Source organism: Pan troglodytes, chromosome 1 (assembly GCF_028858775.2).
Source record: "Pan troglodytes isolate AG18354 chromosome 1, NHGRI_mPanTro3-v2.0_pri, whole genome shotgun sequence".
Classification (NCBI taxonomy): Eukaryota; Metazoa; Chordata; class Mammalia; order Primates; family Hominidae; genus Pan; species Pan troglodytes.
Window position 1 is genome coordinate 23,647,477 of NC_072398.2, and position 14,884 is coordinate 23,662,360.

Genomic DNA, 14,884 nt, shown 5'->3' on the forward strand with positions numbered 1-14,884 from the left:
AGAGGATATGATGAATATATTACGGTATAACTATTAGTGATATCTGTCAGATGACTTTAATTTTAGGAATAGCATGATCACTGTGTATAATCTTATACAGAAGAGAACTGAATAATAGTTTATGTTCCTGAAACGGTCATAGGCATTTGAGTAAAATGCAGTATATAGATTTACTTGTTAATATTTTCCTTAAAGATGAATATTTAAAAAATGAAAAAGCATATTACTTATACAGGACAGTGGATAGGTTGAGACCAAAAAGCTGGTACTCTTAGTGTCCTGTCTGTTTAGTTCTATTCTTATTTTTCATTTATGCAATGTTTCAAAAGTGTAAGATGCTTTGTGATTAAAGTGTGCGTGTATGTATGTGAATGCGTTTGTATGCAGGTACATACAGTGTGTGCCTTTTAAGTGCATTTTTAAAATTAGTTGGTTTGTTACTTAAGATTTTTTTTTTTTTTTTAACTGAAAGAGGAGCTTGTCTGATCTAAAATAGTTGCATGTAGCCTAGTGGCTAAGGAGAGCTCAGAAGATTTTGTATTTACATTCTCGGATCCGTATTAAAATAGCCCAGGCTTCCACTAGCTACTCTGACTTTCTGATATAAAAAGGTATAGTAGGGTTATGAGGATTTGTCCAAGCCATTTACTAGCTGGGTGACCTTGAAGTAATCACATTATTTCACTGATGCCTTTTTAAAAAATATGTAAAAATAGAGATAATTCTTAACTGAGTAGTGAGGATCAAATGATAATAGAAGGTACTTTATACACTGGTAAGCCTTAAATTTATGTTACTCCTCCTGTTTCCAGGCCTATTTCTATGTTAGACTATTTGGGTAAAACTTCTGGGCAGTGGGCTCCACCTTGCGACCTTATTTAGCTCAAGGATGTCAAAAAGACCGCATTTTTATTATTTTATAGGTGAGGAAGCTGTTCCCTTCTTCTGTGTTTCCTTCCTTAGGGTCTTTGAAGTATCTTCATTTGTGGTAATCATAAATTTTATATACATTTCAGAGTGTGGTACAATCAAGGGTCAGAAGATCCAGGTTTTATATGCTGACCTGTTAATTGAGTAAACTGGTAAAAAAAAAAAAAAAAAAAAAAAGAGATAATCTTATATTTCACAGGATTGTTTTTTGAAGTGTCAAGTGAGATATCCATGAAAGGATACAAATAGTAGTCTCTTTGTTCCCATGGGTCTTCATTTATACTCGTAGCTGTTGGATGTGTGACTTTCCCACAGAGGTTTATTTTAGGAGCAAGAGCCAAATCTTCATTTTTTGAATGTCAGTATTGTAGGAATTTACTAAGTGAATAAATCTTGAAGAAGAGTGTGGATTAATAGAGAAAATTCACTAAAGTTTATTCAGTATTCGAGGTGTTGGATACCTTGTTGGCCCAGTTGGATTAAGCAAAATAACTATGGAGGCACCATTTGGCTGGTATAGAAGAAATTACATACTGAATAGGTTTTGGTGATTTATCTTACAGAAGGCTTAAAACAGGTGATTGTATAACTTGTAAAACATCTAGTCTGTATCATGAGTGTAAGAAAGATTTGAAAAAATGTGATTTCAATTTTTATATGGTTGTAGGGGAGTAAAAGGGTATTTAAACCCTGCTTGTGCCAACTTAAAGTTGTCTTTTCCTCTTTTTTCTCCTCCTTGTTTGAAATTGATGAATGGAATTAAGTGGAAGTAAAAGTTAGAGAATATGAGCTGAGGCTGTACTTCAGTGGATGCTTCTTCAGATAAGGGTTTACGAAATTTTCCTGACTAGAAACAAGAAGGGGACTCCTTGTCAGACCTGGGATATAGTCCTTGACTTGCCCCTAACATGCTCCCCCAACCCCCTTGTCCCCCACTATTCCTGTGTGTTCCAGTGCACTTTACATGTTTTTTTGCTATTGCATTTATTCTGTCTTATAATTATGTGGTTCTTTTTGTCCCTCTTCATTGTAAGTTCCTTGAAGAGGATTTTTATATTCATGGTACTAGCAAAATACTAGCATTTTTATATTCATGGTACTAGCAAAATACTTGGCAAATAGTGGGTGGCCTGTGTAAGTGTTTGACTTTGACTGCGTTGCTCTTTTATAGAATCTGTTCACTAACAACCCCATTTTTGGAATACCTGTAGTGTTCTAGAAGCTCTACTGGATATTGTAGGGTGTAGTGTAGTATTTGGTGGATACTAAATGTTAATAACATAATTTAATTAAGCAAGCAAAAACTCACATCCTGACTCCAGGAATAGGTGTAGAATTTGGTTTTCTTTCGTTCTTTCTTAAATTTTAATTTAATTTTTATTTTGTAGAGATGTGGTCTTGCTATGTGGACCAGGCAGGTTTTGAACTCACCTGGCCAGAATTTATTTCTTATTCTAACACAGAGCTCGGAAGTGGCTACAAGTGACAGGATTGTCTAAATTCTAAGCCCTTTGGAGGATACCATGTTTACTTGACTTTATGATTAAATTCTGAATTACTGAAAGGGCCATCAGTCTGTTTTTAAGTCTCTTTGACCAAAGAACTTGTAAATATTTTCAAGTAACAAGCATATGCATCTCTATTGGTTTAATTTATTTTTACCCCATTTAGTGCTTGCTTTGTTTTGATTCTTTTTTTTGTTTTTGTTTTTTGAGATGGAGTCTCACTCTTGCCCAGGCTGGAGTGCAGTGGCATGATCTCCACTTACTGCAGCTTCCGCCTCCCGGGTTCAAGCAATTCTCTAGCCTCAGCCTCCCGAGTAGCTGAGACTACAGGCGCGTGCCACCACGCCCAGCTAATTTTTTGTATTTTTAGAGATGGGGTTTCAACATGTTAGCCAGGATGGTCTTGATCTCCTGACCTCGTGATGCGCCCATCTCAGCCTCCCAAAGTGCTGGGATTATAGGCGTGAGTCACCGCGCCCAGCCCTGCTTTGTTTTGATTCTTATCAGTGCTTCAAATACCAATCACTGGGTAGTGTATGATACTCTTGAAGTATTAGTGTGGGCTGCCATAACAAAATACCATAGACCGGGTGGCTTAAACAACAGAAAATTATTTTTTATTTTTATTTATTAATTTTTTTGAGACAGTCTCACTGTGTTGCCCAGGCTGGAGTGCAGTGGCTCGATCTCGGGTTACTGCAAGCTCTGCCTCCCTTGTTCACACCATTCTCCTGCCTCAGCCTCCTGAGCAGGTGGGACCACAGGCGCCTGCCACCACGCCTGGCTAATTTTTTTGTATTTTTTAGTAGAGATGGGGTTTCACTGTGTTAGCCAGGATGGTCTCGATCTCCTGACCTCGTGGGATTACAGGTGGGAGCCACAGCACCCGGCCTAGACATTTATTTTAAGGTTCTGGAGGCTGGAAGTCAGAGATCAGGTTGCCAGTATGGATGGGTTTTGGTGAGGGTTCTCTTCCTGGCTTGCAGAAGATATCCTTCTCTCTGTGTCCTCACATGGTAGGGTGGGTATGGGAATCCTGGGGTCGGGGAGATGAGGGGGGATTTCTCTCTCCTCCTCATTTCATAAGGCCATTAATCCTATTGAATTAGGGCCCTGTGCTTATAACTTAATTTAACATGAGTTACCTCCTAAAAGCCCTTTTTCCGAATAGAGTCACATTGAGGGTTAGGGTATTAACATATAAATTTTAGGGGAACACAGTTCAGTCTATAGCAGAAGATAACTACATTTTTTTTTTTTTTGTCAGTGCATACAACTTTGGAAGAAAATAATTTGTTTAATGTTTAGGTGAACTTTAGATAAGTTTTGTTTTAAGTAACCAGAAATTGTTTACTAAAGAAGATACATTAGGGGGGTTGATTGATTTATACAAGATATCCGTTAAATTTTCTAGAAATATCTTTACACTGGGAACCTTCTATTTTACAATGATTAAAGTAAGTTTTATTAACAGGCAACTTTTCCAAAGACTACTTTGGTATGAGGCAATGTATGTATATCTAAGTGTAGAGATTGAATGGTGTAGGGTAAAGAGGACAGGCTTTGAAGTTAACTCTGGGTTTGACTCTAGTTTGACATTTACTAAATAATTTATTTTTGAGTGGGTTATAAACATTTTTTGGGATCGAATATACTTTGTGAATTATAGAGTTGTTGAGAAAATTAAATAAAATTCTGGCATAACACTTGGCACACAAAATGAGCTTGATAAGAGTAAATCCCCCACTTTTATGAAAGTCTGACATCTCTTAAGTTTATGTTAAGAATGTGAAAAACCATGTAAAATGGTGCAGCTGCTTTAGAAAACAGTTTGGCAGTTCCTCAAAAGTTAAACATAGAGTTATCGTATGACCCAGCAATTCCTTTCCTAGAAATGAAAACATTTGTCCACAGAAAAACTTGTACACAAATGTCTATAGTATCGTTATTCATAACAGCCAAAAAGCAGAAATAACCCAGGTGTGTCTGATTTCATGAATAGATCATCAAAATGTGGTATGTCCATACAACAGAATAATATTTGGCCATCAAAAGGAATGGAATTCTGATATATGCCACAGCGTAGATGGAAGCATTATGCTAAGTGAAATAAGCCAGACACAAAAGGCGATATATGCCATGATTCCATTTATATGAAATGCCCAGAATAGACAGATCTATATAATAACACCAGAAGATCTCATTTGCTTTTTACGTGAGTTGTTTCTGACATTTTTATTACTTTGGATTAATATTTTAAATTGACATCTTCATGCTATTTAAAGAAGAGAGATTGAAGATAGAACTACTGGACATTTCTCTGTAGGGAAACAAGCACGTGGGAATGCTGAGGTGGAAACCTTGGTAGTGGTGGCTTTGAAAGGCCTGAACAAATTTTGGAGCTGTTTCTTCGTGCTAAGGAGACAGCCAGCCATCTCTTTGGTAGGCCTGTTGTAAGTAAGGATGACTAAAGTCACCAGTAAAATGTGATGAAGCAAATCCATCAGAATCTTCAGAAAACTTAAATCTGGGTGGTGATTTTCTGGGGTTTGTTTACAGTAGTCTCAAATACCAAAAGTTTTGTCTTTGGGGAATGAGGTAATCATGATATTTTTAAATAAACTGAGCCCTTTTCCAGTGGTAAAGGCCTTATAGAACATCTGGTCTTGGTAAGAATACATCTGATGATGTGAAATCAAAATGACTACCTTTAATTGTGCCTTAGAGGTCCTCAGTCTTCTGTCCTTTTTGGTATCTGTTACATTTGCAACTTGGCAGGGGGGGAACTTTATAAAGAACCAAGAACTTAAGTAAAATAAAATGAATAGCTCTTGAGGTCAAATCTCAAGGGAGTCCAAATTGCTCCTTTTACAGTTCAGTGAAGGGATCTTTTTATGCAGTCTTAATAATTATTAAATACTGGTTATTTGAATATCTGCTTTGTTCTGCAGCCTTTCTCCTCCTCCCCCGAATTCTCATGTTAGACTGATATTGCAAGCAAAATTGTGACCTTTCAGTTTTTAACAATTTAAGATTTATGTATCTTAAGTTTTCACTTAAAACTTTTACCTACAGTCTACTTAATTGTGGTCTTTGCAGTATTTTTAGAAAAATAAATCAATTACTGTTGTCCATATGTCTGGTCAGTATTTTTTTAAATTACTTTTTTCCTTCCATTGTAAAGTAGTACAGATTTTGAACAGATTTTAGAAGGTATGGAAAGTATAAAACATTTATTTATGAAATGTTAAATCCAAGCCATCTAGTATTTTAATATTTTAATGTGTAGATTTCTAAACTTTTTGTAGTGCATTTGCAGCCATCATTGTGTGTGTGCATATGATTATATATAAAAGTAAGATTATACTATTTAAAAATGGAATTATACTATATTTGTATTGTGTATTTTGTAGCTTGTCCCTTTCCATATATATAATATCTATACTTTTTACATTTTATTATTTTTATTTTTTAAATAGGATCTTAAACTGTCACCCAGGCTGGAGTGCAGTGGTGCAATCATAGCTTACTGCAGCCTCGAACTCCTGGGCTCAAGCGATCCTCCCATCTCAGCCTCCTGAGTAGCTGAGACTACAGATGTGCGCCACCACACCCTCTAATTGTTAAGATTTTTGTGTAGAGACAAGGTCTCGCTATGTTGCCCAGGCTGGTCTTGAACTCCTGGCCTCAAGTCATCCTCCCACTTCAGCCTCCCAAAGCACTCGGATTACAGGCATGAGCTGCTGTGTCCAGCCAGTAATTCTTGTTCCTAACTATATAGCTACATAACTTTAAGTGACTGCATAATATTCCATTGCTTTGGATGGATGACTTTGTCTACTTAAATCTTAAAGATGGACTTTTAGATTTGTTCCATTATTTTTGTTATTATAAAAAACACTGCTGTGAACATCTTTGGTTATATGTCTTTGTGTACATATCTGATATTTTAGGATACATTCCTAGAAGTAAAATCAAGAAGTAGTGCTGTGTTTTTTTTTTTTTTTTTTTTAATTTTTTGTTTCTTTACCTTTCTGTATCCAGTCTATCATTGTCCTACCAGGTCACCTTCACTTGCTTCTGTCCATCTCACTGCCTCAAGTCCAGGCCACTGTTATCTCTTACCTGAACTATTAGTGTTTCCTCATTTCCATTCGTGTCCCCTGTTCTTCATGCATCACTCAGAATACTCTTAAAGTGGAAATCAGATATTGTTATTTCCCATGTAAAGCCTTCAGCAGCATCTTAGACTAAAACCCAAATTTGTCATAAAACCAAAATTATTAAGGTCTTGCGTGACCTGGCTCTGCATTCCAAGTTCCCAGCACAGGCCTCTGTGAGTATGCATAAGTATTTGAGTGAATAATAAACAAAATGACTAAAAGGAGTTGTATCAGTTTTTGATACACGTTACCAGATAAGCAAGAATAGATGAGATTTCTAGTTACCCCACATTCTGGCCAGCTCAGGCCATTATCGGTCTTTTAATCTTTGCCAATGTGATAGGTAAAAGGTGTTACCTCATTGGTTTAATTTGTATTTCTTTGATTACCTGTAGGGTCTCTTTATTTGTTTATTGGACAGCTTTATTTTTGTGTGGATGTCTGTTCATGTGCTTTTTCTGTTTTCCCAATGAGATGTGTAGTTTTTCTTCTAATGATTTATAATAATGAGGATATTAACTCTTCATAGTGCATATACATATATCGTATCCGATATCTACTGCTGTTTAACAAAGCATCTCAAAGCCTAGTAAAGCTGTTACCCGGGCTGGAGTGCAGTGGTACAATCATAGCTTACTGCAACCTCGAACTCCTGGGCTCAAGTGATCCTCCTACCTCAGCTTCCTGAGTAGCTGAGACTGCAGATGTGCTACGGATTGGCTGGGCAGCTCTACTTACCTGGACTCATTCGTGTGTTTTCCTTCACTTAGGTTCATCTGGTGTGTCTATCCCATCCCTCTGCCTCATCGCTCACTTAACAATAGCAGCCTCCTCGTGACAACATGCCCTAGTATGAAAGCTCTTAACCAGACCTCAGCTTGCATCCTGTTTGCTTATGTTTCTTTGGCCAAAACAAGTCATATGGTCAAGCCCAAAGTCAGTGGGGGAGGTGATTACACAAGGACAGATCAAGAGGTGCGATTCATTGGTGGTCATAATGTAAACTTTACTATATGTGTCTTCTTTTTTTTTTTTTTTTTCTGAGATGGAGTCTCACTCTTTCTCACCCAGGCTGGAGTGTGTGCAGTCATGCGATCTCGGCTCACTGCAACCTCTGCCTCCTGGGTTCAAACAGTCCTCCCATTTCAATCTCCTGAGTAGCTAGGATTACAGGTGTGCGTCACCATGCCTGGCTAATTTTTTTGTATTTGTTCTTATTTTTATTTTTGAGATGGAGTCTTGCTGTGTCCCCCAGGCCGGAGTGCAGTGGTGCAGTCTTGGCTCACTGCAACCTGTGCTTCCCGGGTTCAAGTGATTCTCCTGCCTCAGCCTCCCAAGTAGCTGGAGATGCACGAGACCACGCCCAGGTAATTTTTGTATTTTTAGTAGAGAGGGTTTCACCATGTTGGCCGTGCTGGTCTCGAACTCCTGACCTCAGGTGATCTGCCTGCCTCGGCGTCCCAAAGTGCTGGGATTACAGGTGTGAGCCACGGCATCCAGCTTTTTTTGTGTTTTTAGTAGAGATGGGGTTTCATCATGTTGGCCAGGCTGGTCTCGAACTCCGGACCTCACGTGATCTGCCCGCCTCAGCCTCCTAAAGTGCTAGGATTACAAACATGAGCCACCGTGTTCAGCCTTGTATCTTCGGTAATACTGAGTTTTCCATTCTTTTTTTCATCTGTATATTAAGATTTAAAATTTTATCTTTAGTGAAGTGTGCGGCAACTCATTGGTTTTTTTAATTAAAAACTTTTTTTTTTTTTTTTTTAGAGATGGAGTCTTGCTGTGTTGCTCAAGTTAGTCTTCAACTCTTGGCCTTGAGTGATCTGTTTGCCTTGACCTCCCAAAGTGCTGGGATTACTGAACCACAGTGCTTGGCTTAGTTTCTAGTTTAATGGGTTCGACACGGTACCTTTAAAAAAATTCTTACATGTTTAGAAGGAAAATGCATAATTTTTTACTATATAGACATCATATAAAAGCATATATAATATACTTTTAGCTTTCTTTTTTATCGTTAAGTACATTTGTTCTCATTTTTCTTTGTCTTAATTTTATTTAAAATGTGTGTACTTGTATTTGGCCGGGCGCGGTGGCTCATGCCTGTAATCCCAGCACTTTGGGAGGCTGAGGCGGGTGGATCACGAGGTCAGGATATTGAGACCATCCTGGCTAACACGGTGAAACCCTGTCTCTACTAAAAATACAAAAAATTAGTCAGGTGTGGTGGCGGGCGCCTGTAGTCCCAGCTACTCGGGAGGCGGAGCTTGCAGTGAGCCGAGATCGCGCCATTGCACTCCAGCCTGGGCAACAGAACGAGACTCTGTCTCAAAAAAAAAAAAAAAAAAAAAAGTATGTACTTGTATTTAAACCATAAAGCTTGTGTTTTTAAAAATGTTTTTCCTTTGCTAATTAACTTAATTTCAGTGTTGGCATTTATATTCTTCAGTTTTCTTAGAGTTAAAAAAAATGTAATCGCTGTTATTGAGTACTTACTGTATGAAACCTTTATTAACTCATTTAACACTGATAGAACTGTTATCTCCATTTTATAGATGAGGAAATTAAGCCACAGAGAGTTAAGTGACTTGCCCAGGGTCACCCAGTTAGTAGAGAGTGGAACTGGGATTCCATCTCAGGCAGTCAGGTTCCAGAGCCCATGGTTTTTAACCAGTAAGCTCTCATACATAACTGTTTGTAATGGTTAACTTTTGAACTGAAGCTTATATTTGAATTTTCCAAATGTTAATGTGTGAGTGAGTAATTTATTTTTCCTTGTGATTTCATTGTTTAGGGGGTCTTTACTTTCTGAAAATAATTGGCATAAGAACAAGATCTTGTAGGATGAATTGACCTAGAACATTTCAGAGATAATAGTACATAGTTGGAGTGGGGAGAAAAGGCTGTATTTGGGTTTAATCTTGAAAAATGAAACAAAACTATGAAAACATTCGTGTTATGGTTGCAACTATGTGTTAAATTATTAGAATGAAAGAAGAATGAATCAAGTGTTGGTTGCTTAAAAAATTTTACATAATTTTTCTGAGAAAATTGTAAGATCACATGAAACTATCCATGTTATGATGGACTTTTGCAGTATGATCATAAAGACAGTCCTTTTTGCCAAAATATTCAAGGGCTTCATTAGTTTTCCTAACTTTACTTTGATTTTCAGATTTTCTTTTGACCTCCTGGTAATCTCATCTTTGTTAGTTCTCCAGTTATTAATTTACAATCTGTTAAAATGCTTTCAGCTCCAAGTAACTGTTTAAGACTTAAAGTGCTTAAATATTGAGAAAATTTATCCCATATAATTAGAGGTCCAGAGGTAGGGTAGGCTCCACACATACTACAGTCAGTGGGTCACTGATGTCTTTGAGGACACGGGTACATTTTGCCATCTTTGATGTTCACTCATCTTTATATTGGTAACAAGTGGACCATAGGGCTTCCAGGATTCACATTGAGACCCAGTAATTCTTGGAGGAAGTAGGACCATCCTTCGTGTGTGTGTGTGTGTGTGTGTGTGTGTGTGTGTTTTTAATCCCACCATAGTCCATTTTGTGCTGCTATAACAGATACTACAGACTGGGTAATTTATAAAGGAAAGAGATTTATGTGGTTCACAGTTCTGGAGGCTGAGAAGTCCAAGATCAAGGGGTTGCATCTGGTGAGGGCCTTCTTGCTGTCTCATAACATGGTGGAAGACATCTCAGAGCAAGATGGTGTATGCTCAAAACAGAAAAAAGGGGTTGAATTCCTGTGGTAACTAACCCACTCCCATCATAATGTTATTAATCGATTGATGGGGGTGGAATGCCCATGGCCGAATCACTTCTTAGTACTGTTACAGTTAAATTTCAACATGAGTTTCAAGATTCAAACCATAGCAGCTCTCTTAAGGTATCATTTACATACAGCTAAATGCATAAATCATGTATACATATAGCTTGGTACATTTTTACTGTGTATACATACCTGTGTAGCCACCAACCAGGTCTGGATATAGAACACACTTAGGCCATTAAGTTCCCTCATGCCCCTTCCCAGTCAGTATCTTTCCAAATACTCATTTTTTTCAGTTGCTTTGTAAAGAGTTTTCATCATTTTCAGTGACTTCATAAAGGCCTACATCTTTTGGAATGTTTGCACTTTCACTTTGTAGATAATATGCATTGTGTTGCTTTGTAATTGAAATAACCTGTCAATCATTGAGAGACTGACAGGGCAAAGGTGAAATGGCCTGACATAGAGGCTAATGCTGCTTTGGGAGGGATGTTTAATGGGGACTGATATTATAAATGTTTAGTTCATTAGCGGATATTTTTGTGTTAAGAATACTTTTGCTTCCCTGGCAACTTCTGTGTCTGATAATGAACTTTGATTTTAAGACCCTTGTACCTATTTTGTTCTGTATTACATTTTTACATATATGTCGTTATAGATTCTCTAATTTATTGCATTGGTCTATTACTCCTATGCAATCTGTTAGCTGTGAGCCGTTAGATCTTTATGAAATTTAGATTTGATCAGCTCAGCCATGAGTCTGAACTACTTCAGTGCCTTCCCATTGCTCTTGGAATTAAGACCAAGCTCCACTAAGCTCCTCCTCATTATGGCCTAAGTCCTGCATGATTTTACTTTCTCAGTGATTCCAAAGTAAGTAAAATGACCCAATAAGAAAAATCCTCAACAATAACTTACAAAAAAGTAAAAATGTGCATAGGTATGACCCCTTGCCTTAGACTTACAGTTTAGTGGGGGAGGAGACATTAATTTTCAAGAGCTGGCAGAGCATAGTGGCTCATGCCCATAATCCCAGCAGTTTGGGAGGCCGAGGTGGGTGAATCAGTTGAGCCCAAGAGTTCAAGACCAGCTTAGGCAACATGGTCTATCTCTACAAAAAATACAAAAAATAATATTAGCTGGGTGTGGTGGTGCACACCTGTAGTCCTAGCTATACTCAGGAGATTGAGGTAGGAGGATCACTTGGGCCTGGAATGTTGAGGCTGCTTTTTTTTCAAGGTGTTTGCATTTTGGGGTTAGTCAAGTTTAATAGAATCAGCATTGACTTCAGAGCCATTCTGCTATTTACTGGCTGTGAGACCTTGACTTTCCCAAACCTTAATTTCTTTTTTTGCAAAATGGGATTAATAATTCATTGCCTTGTTTTGAAATTTGCTATAATGTAGTTAGAGTTTTTATGGATTGGGCATATTCTGTTTATTGTTTTCTTTGTATTGTACCATGAGATTAAAACAAAAAATAAAGTTCAAGCTTCTGAATGTTGTTTTGCCTTTTTTGCTTGCTTGCTTTTTCTTGTTTTGAGACAAGGCCTGACTGTTACACAGGCTGAAATGCAGTGGCACGATCATAGCTCACTGCAACCTGGAACTCCTGGGCTCAAGCCATCCTTGCACCTCGGCTTCCTAAGTAGCTGGGACTATAGGCACCTGCCATCACACCCACTGTTGCCTTTTTTAACTTTTAATATGAAAGTTTCTGTTTTTTAGGCACTCTGAAAGCAAATAGCCAGTTAAATTCTTAGAGTACCTGTATTTTAAAATGATGTTTATAATTTAAGATGAATATTTAAATTAAAAACCAGCACCCAGACATAGAATGGTTATTCGCATTACTTAGAACTAAGTTCTCCCCCTAGATCTGTCACCCTACCTTCCCTTCATAATGTGTGGTTCCCGTGTGGTCAGCCATCCTATCTAAACTTTCTCCTGAAAAAAAGGCCATGCACGGTGGCTCACGCCTGTAATCCCAGCACTTTGGGAGGCTGAGGCGGGTGGATCATTTGAGGCCAGGAGTTCTAGACCAGCCTGGCTAACTGGTGAAACCCCGTCTCTACTAAAAATACAAAAATCAGCTGGGCGTGATGGCGCATGCCTATAATCCCAGCTACTCGGGAGGCTGAGGCATGAGAATAGTTAGAACCCGGGAGACAGAGGTTGCAGTGAGCAGAGATTGCACCACTTCACTCCAGCCTGGGCAACAGAGTGAGACCCTGTCTCACAACCAAGCAACAACAACAGAAAACAAAAAAAATCTACTGAGAAAACCTTCCCCTGCACCCTGGGGCACACAGAAGAGATGTCTTAACTTGGCATTCAGGGCCCTCGAGAAACAGTTCAGCAGTGCCTTTCAATACTCCCCATGTGAATTCACTTCAGAATGGTCGTTTATTGTTTTCCAAAGGTACCAGTGAAGTTGCGGTTTCATTACTTTTATTCTGCCTGTCTTCTGGAAAGCTGCCTTCTCTGTGCTCACCTCAATCCCATTCTTGCTTTAGTTTCCTCTTCTGGTTTGTCTTTAGTGATTGTTCCAGGCTGAGTCTCTCTCTTTTCATAGTTTTTGTCGACTAGCTCTTTTGGTGTGTCATACATACATTTTTCCCTTAAAAAAATGGAGTATAAACTCATGACACATTTCTCTGAAAACTTTATATCATGCTGGGTTCAATGAGACACTGTTAATAACTTTTTTGAATAAATTAAAAAAACTAAACTCATGACTATTGATTGTTTTTGGCCTCTCATTTTATTCTTTATTTGTTGTAGAGATGAGTGTCTTGCTGTGTTGCCCAGGTTGGTCTCAAATTCCTGGCTTCTAACGATCCTCCCACCTCAGTCTTCCAAAGTGCTGGAATTACGGCTGTGAGCCACTGCACCCTCATTTTATTCTTTAGCTAAATCATCTGATTTTTAATAAAGGTATTGGGACAGTACTTTAAACAATTTTATATTGTACATAGGATGTTTTGGTAAGTGACAAAGTGAAGATGTCATGGTATAACATTTTAACCAAAATTTTCAATATGCACTTGAAAATGTAAAGACAAGACATCAAATATATTTGGTTTTATTTTTCCTGCCTGGAAATGTTATACAAAATAAGAATCTTGTCACCCAATCAGCAGTTCTGTTTCCCTGTAACATATTGACTGTTAGTTTTTTCTGAGTCTGTAAAAAGTTACTAAAATTAGAAACTAATACAGTAAGGGCTTTACAAAAACTTTACATAAATTTATGCAGATCTTGGGTACACTTCTGAGGTAGGCAGTTAATTTTTTGTGACCTCCACATCTACTCTTCCCCTGTTTTCATAAATGCTCCCATCATTATTAGCCAGGGTTCTCTAGAGAAACAGAACCAGTATTTATTTAAAGGAATTGGCTTACATGATTATGGGAGCTGGTAAGTCTGAAAATTGTAAGGCCAACAGGCAGGCTGGAAACTCAGGCAAGAATTGATGTTGCATCTTGAGTCTGAAATTTGCAGAGCAAGTCAGTAAGCTGGAAACTCAAAACAGGAGGATTTCTGTGTTACAGTTTTGAGGCAGAATTGCTTTCTCTGGCTTGGGTTTGCTGGCAGTCTTTGGCATTCCTGGGCTTCTAGGTCCATCACTTCAGTCTCATGCTTCTGCAGTCACATGGCTGTCTTTTCCTGTCTGTCTTCAGTTGATGTTTTCTTCCTCTTATAAAGACACCAGCCATATTGGATTAAGGGGTCCACTCTACTCCGGTGTGACCTCATCTTAACTAATTACATCTGCAAAGACCCTGCTTGTAAAAGAGGTCACATTGTGATATACTGAGGGTTAGGACTTCAACATCAACTTCTTGCCTGAGTTTCCTCTTTGAGTATGGACCACAGTGGTCTCATTCATCTCTCTCATTAGTCAGTTGAACTAATTGTCTCAGGTGACAGATACAGAGGGAGACATGCATGTACACATTAAAAATAAATATATGCAAAGATTCCACAGTAAAGCAGCTAGAGCTAATGAACGACTTCAGCAAAGTTGCAGGGTACAAGATCGTCACACAAAAATCAGTTATTTCTATACACCTACGATAAACAACTGAAAAAAATTAAACCAGTTTCAGGCTAGGTGTGGTGGCTCGTGCCTGTATTTCCCAGCACTTTGGGAGGCTATGATGGGAGGATCACTTGAGGCCAGGAATTTGAGACCAGCCTGGGCAACATAGACTGTCTCTTTAAAAATAAATTTTATATAAAAACAATTTCATTTACAGTAGCATCTAAAGAAATAGACACCTAGGAATAAATTTAACCAAGGAAGTAAAAGACTTGTACACTGAAACTATAAAATATTGTTGAAAGAAAAGACTTCAATAAATAAAAAGACTTTGTCTTCATGAATTTGATATTGACTTGATAATTGTTAAGATGTGATAGTTGATAAGACTTGATATTGTTAAGGTGACAGTACTACTTAAATTGATATGCAGACACAATGTAATCCTTATCAAAA

General features: G+C 38.0%; 1 protein-coding gene across 18 annotated transcripts in view; it reads left to right on the top strand.

Annotated features, from left to right (window-relative positions):
* ENAH (ENAH actin regulator) overlaps positions 1-14,884 on the top strand; it is a 154,714-nt gene that overhangs the window by 3,512 nt on the left and 136,318 nt on the right. Inside the window, 2 exon segments of one of the 18 annotated variants that reach the window (NM_001328283.1) lie at positions 7,369-7,573; positions 8,369-8,394. The exons of the other annotated variants lie outside the window; for them this stretch is intronic. Coding sequence (NP_001315212.1) covers positions 7,451-7,573; positions 8,369-8,394 — 149 coding nt within the window. The 5' untranslated portion in view covers positions 7,369-7,450. 18 annotated transcript variants of the gene reach the window in all.